At 63.8% G+C, this 4,467-nt stretch overlaps 1 protein-coding gene across 1 annotated transcript; it reads left to right on the forward strand.

Annotated features, from left to right (window-relative positions):
- Positions 1-2,336: 2,336 nt before the first annotated feature.
- Positions 2,337-2,623, forward strand: TRAVEDRAFT_47980 (uncharacterized protein; the record flags this gene model as incomplete). The annotated part of the gene is made up of 3 exons (XM_008040218.1): positions 2,337-2,361; positions 2,414-2,508; positions 2,564-2,623. 3 exons carry the CDS (start codon positions 2,337-2,339, stop codon positions 2,621-2,623), a joined length of 180 nt encoding a protein of 59 aa, XP_008038409.1.
- Positions 2,624-4,467: the final 1,844 nt, after the last annotated feature.

Consider the following 4,467-nt stretch of genomic DNA (forward strand, 5'->3'; position numbering starts at 1 on the left):
TCTTGCCCTCTCTTCAGCCCCTCGGCCTCTTGCGACCCTGTCTCCCTCCATTCCAACAACTCAATCGACTTGCACCGCAGTGTCTGCCTCTCGTCGCCCCGTCTTTCCGTCCCGCGAACGCATCCATCAACCGCGTCCGTGTGCACCCTTCATTTGGCACCTTCACGGCACGAACACCTGTCGTCCCCTCTCCGCAACCCGACGCCCCCGCCCCAAACTCTCGGCAAACATAGTTCTTGACTGACGTATGCTCCAGGTGCAAGCATGAAGACGCCGCATGTGCCCTTCGCAAGCTGTGTTCGAAACGGCTCGTGGACGCGCCCACGGCCTTGCACCGGCCCCTCCGTCGTCTCGCGGCCATCCTCGTGTACGAGATGTATGCCGAGTCGTAGACAGCACTCTGCGCCTGCGTCAGGTCTGCTTTCAGCTCCCCTCGACGCGAATCGCACTGACAACGTCCAAGTAGGTCTGGGCCGATGTGCCCCATAGAATACGTTGCTGCGCGCGGTCCTTGCAGCGCGTCACGCTGGGACATCGACAGGATGTCCATACGGCTCCAATTGCAACGCCCCCGCGCGCACTAAGCCGCCGCACGCGCCCTCCGCCCGCTGTGCCGCTCACTCAGCGGCGGCGCCCTCGGCGACCTCCGTTCCTCCTCCTGCCAACCCACGTCATCGGGCACGCGCGAACGCTCGGCTACGCGATGCGTCATGCATACACTCGTGGTGGGTGCATTCATAGCCCTCCCGCATCCGAATGGCACTGACAGCAGCGCGTTTTCAGATCCTCCGCGCACCGAAATGCGAATACGCGGACACACACTGTCCACAGCGGCCCCCCTTCACGTGTCATGCCTCGCCAGGACGGTACTGAGCTGTACGCGACACCGAGAGGGCCACACGACGACATCGTCACGGTGCATCGCGCGTCCTTCAGGCGGCGGGACCCGAAACGATGACGTCGACGGTGTGCGTCAACGCTGTACGCGATCGCTTCAAAAATGCGACGCGGGGCTACAGTGAACATGGGATCATATAGCCTGTGAGTTTCGTTGCGATCCGAGAAGAAAATATTTCGCTCGTTTCGACTGATTTCATTGCATTTTCAGGTGCGAACACATTATATCGCCCGTCCCGCATCCGTCCCGCCCCCGACAGACGCGTATCTCGGCAGGAACATGCCTCTGGCTCCGCACGACCGCTCGGTGCCACGTCAGAGCGCGTTCAAACACTTTCGGCCGGGTCGATCTGGTGGTGGGTCGATAGCGCCCACGCCTGCGTGGGGCCCATCTCACGTGTTTCGCCACCGCCGCCGCCCGGCTTCTCATGTCGCAGGACCTGCGCCCATAGCACGCGTCCTGTGCGCTCTCGACCCCGCCGCGCGCGAGCTGTGCTGACTAGGGCGCATTTTCAGATGACCTCAGCGCCGATCTCAAGGGGCGCGGGCGCCGACCTCCGCGTCTCAGGACGGCATACGCAGCGCCCCCGGAGCACCCGGGATCGCCCCGAGGGCGCACACCACCTCACAGGGCGCATGCTCGTCGTGGGAGGTCCCCTCGCATAGGCATCGCGGCCGGGGCTCCTGCCGTCCGAGCGCCCCAGCCACGCGGCCCAGGCCTCCGAAAACACGGCCACAGGCGCAGCGCACCGGGGCACACGCGCTCGCCGCGTCCCGTCGTGATTCGCGCAAAAACGCTCCGCGCGGACGTTTGCGGCGTGGCGGCGCAAATGCGGGTGTCGCGCCGCGAGCGCGGAGGAGAGCGCGGCGCTGTTTGGCACGGGAACGGGCACGGGCACGCGCGAGGCATTGCGCCGCTGTCCGAGGGCTGGACGTGCAACGGCGGGCGGAGTTGCCGGGAATCCGAGGAGTGCACGTGTAGGCCGTGTTTGGGGCATATGCGTCTCTGGCGGACTCGGCGCGACGCGTACGGTGCGTCTCGCCATGGCGGCGGTGGGCGGAAGGCGCACACGTCGTGTGTGCGCGGCGACTGCGCAGTTGGCGCGGACGGCGTGCTGGACGTGCGGACGCCCTCTTGGACGCTCCCGACGATGCATCTCGACGTCGCGGACGCTCGGCCGACGACATCTGCATGCGCAGGGTGCGGCGAGGCGGGCAGCAGAGGGCGGCCGGTCCGCGCTGTAGATAGGTAGTTAGCAGCACCGTGTAGTTTACTTACCGTGTGGCCCGCAATGCAGCTCTGACACCACTCCGCGGCGTGCGCGCTCACCGCGTCGACGCCCTGCGTCGCCGTCTATCTATGGCTACAACTACTGCCCGCCGCCCCCGCCCGCTTGTCCACTGCGCCCCGCGCGCAACCTCCCTCCTCGCATCGCGCCATGGCTGGATCCAACCGCCAAGCAGGTGAGCTCATCGCTTCAACACACACTGGAAGACCACGCTCACCTTGTCGTAGGCGATGCCTCATGTCCCGGCCGAGACGCGTCGTGCACGCGCACGCAATCCATCGCGTCTGGCATGTCCGGAACACCGGATGGAAGCGCGTGCGAGGTACGTGCCATTCGTCTCGCGGCAGGGCTGGGCTGACGATGCTGCAGCTGGTCAGCGGGGCGGGTGCTTGCAGGACGCTGGTGACGACGTACCCCCGCCCGACGCGCGACACTAGAATGTGCGTGGGTGCGAGAACGAGCGCATCCTCACGCGCGCCGCCGTGCAGACCCGTCGCCCGGCACCTTGTTCGAGACGTCGCGGTGCGGTCTCACCCGCAACGCCCCGCTCCGATGTCTACTGCGGTATCTACTCTGGCTACTTCTCTCCTGCCAATACCCGTCTCCCCACGGCCCCTGTGCCCTGAACGCCCGCCACGCGCCGGGATCGCGCCGGGTCTGTTGTATCTAGCGGCTCAAGAGGCAAGCCTATCACGTCTACGTACACGGGGGGAACCTGCTCACCTCGTAGTAGGCGATGACCTGCGTTTACGCGCCAGGCGAGATGCGTCCGCGGATGGCCATGCTCGCGCGCACAACCACTCGCGTCCGCGGTGCCGTACGCGCGCGCGATTCCTCGCGTCTGGAGTGTCCTGTCCGGAACAGAAGGGTCGGATGCATCAGCGGCAAGCGCGTTCCCGGAAGCGCGTGAGAGGTACGTACCGTTCGTATCGCGGCGATGATGTGCTGACGGGGCGGGAGTCTGTACGACGCTGCACATAGTCGACCTGGGTGGAGTGCGATCGTGGACATGTCTTTGAGCGCATCATCGTGTGATTCCTCCCGCCCTGCGCCCGGTTCAAGATGCCGCAGTGCATCCACGCCATGTTCGGAGTGTTCGTAGCCCGCGCTGCACATGCTTACGGTCGCAGACACGTCCGTGTGCGTGTGCGGATGCACGAGAGGAAGACGCTGGATGTGTCAGTCACGGGCTCCGTCCGGGATGGTGCGGGAGGTGTGTACCATTAATGTCGTGAGGTGTGTGCGTTGACTCACATCGTCTTGCAGCTGGCAAACGGGGTGAGGGCACGGCAGGGCAGACACTGACATGCAGAGGACGACAACTGACCTGCTGTTTGTGCGGGTGTGGCGTGGAGTGAGGGTGTTGGTAAATGTGCATGTGGGGGTGTCAGGCAAATGGAGCATCCGGCAGAGATGGCGGCGAGGGGGGGATGAGGATAGGGTGGCCGTCCCATCCCCGCGCGCACGAGTACAAATACGAAACACAGCCGCCGACCACCGTGCATCAGACGGACCTCGACTGGCTGACGGGGCTTGGCTGCGAGTACGCGAAGACTAGTTGTGCCGCGGCCTCGGATCGCACCATCCCCTTGCCCGCCTGCTTCCTCTCCATTCGCTTCGCCGAACAGGCTTCGTGGCCGTGGTGTCTCCCCCGAGGGCAACGGTCCGGTGGATTTATTCGCTGCTGCGAGCACACTACCATTCCGAAGACACTGTGTGCATGCACATATCACTACCTTCCGAGCATCGCCTGCTGGTACCCTTCTCGACACAAACTGCAGCCGCACCCTTGGTGCATTTGCGTGACTCGACTGTGCGGAATTACGGCGAGCAGAAGCACAGCCCTCGGGGTGAGATTCCGTGTACCTCATCGGTAGTAAGTCCGAAACATTACGGCTGTGTGTGCCAGAGAGCACACGGAGCGCTGTCATTTGGCGGTATCAACCCTGAGCATTGGATGCAACACCATCGGATATTGCATCCTGCTGCCTCACATACACGCAGTTTCGATGCTAGCCATGACAAGAACAGACTTGCATGCCACTGTGGGGTTGCTCAGAGTGAGGGATTCCATGCAGGCACATAGCACTGTTGCCTGGGCACCAACACTGCCGGCTGACTGAACTCTTAGCATGATCATCGCCTGCCTAGGCGGAACATCTTGAACTCTAACCCAGCGCTCGGAACACTGCCAAGTTGCACTGGAGCATGCCGCGGTGCTCCGTCTCTTGTTCCATTGCCACCGCTTGAATTTCGGTAGCCTAGGTCTCTCCCGACAGTC

Source organism: Trametes versicolor (assembly GCF_000271585.1).
Source record: "Trametes versicolor FP-101664 SS1 unplaced genomic scaffold TRAVEscaffold_6, whole genome shotgun sequence".
NCBI classification, from domain to species: Eukaryota; Fungi; Basidiomycota; class Agaricomycetes; order Polyporales; family Polyporaceae; genus Trametes; species Trametes versicolor.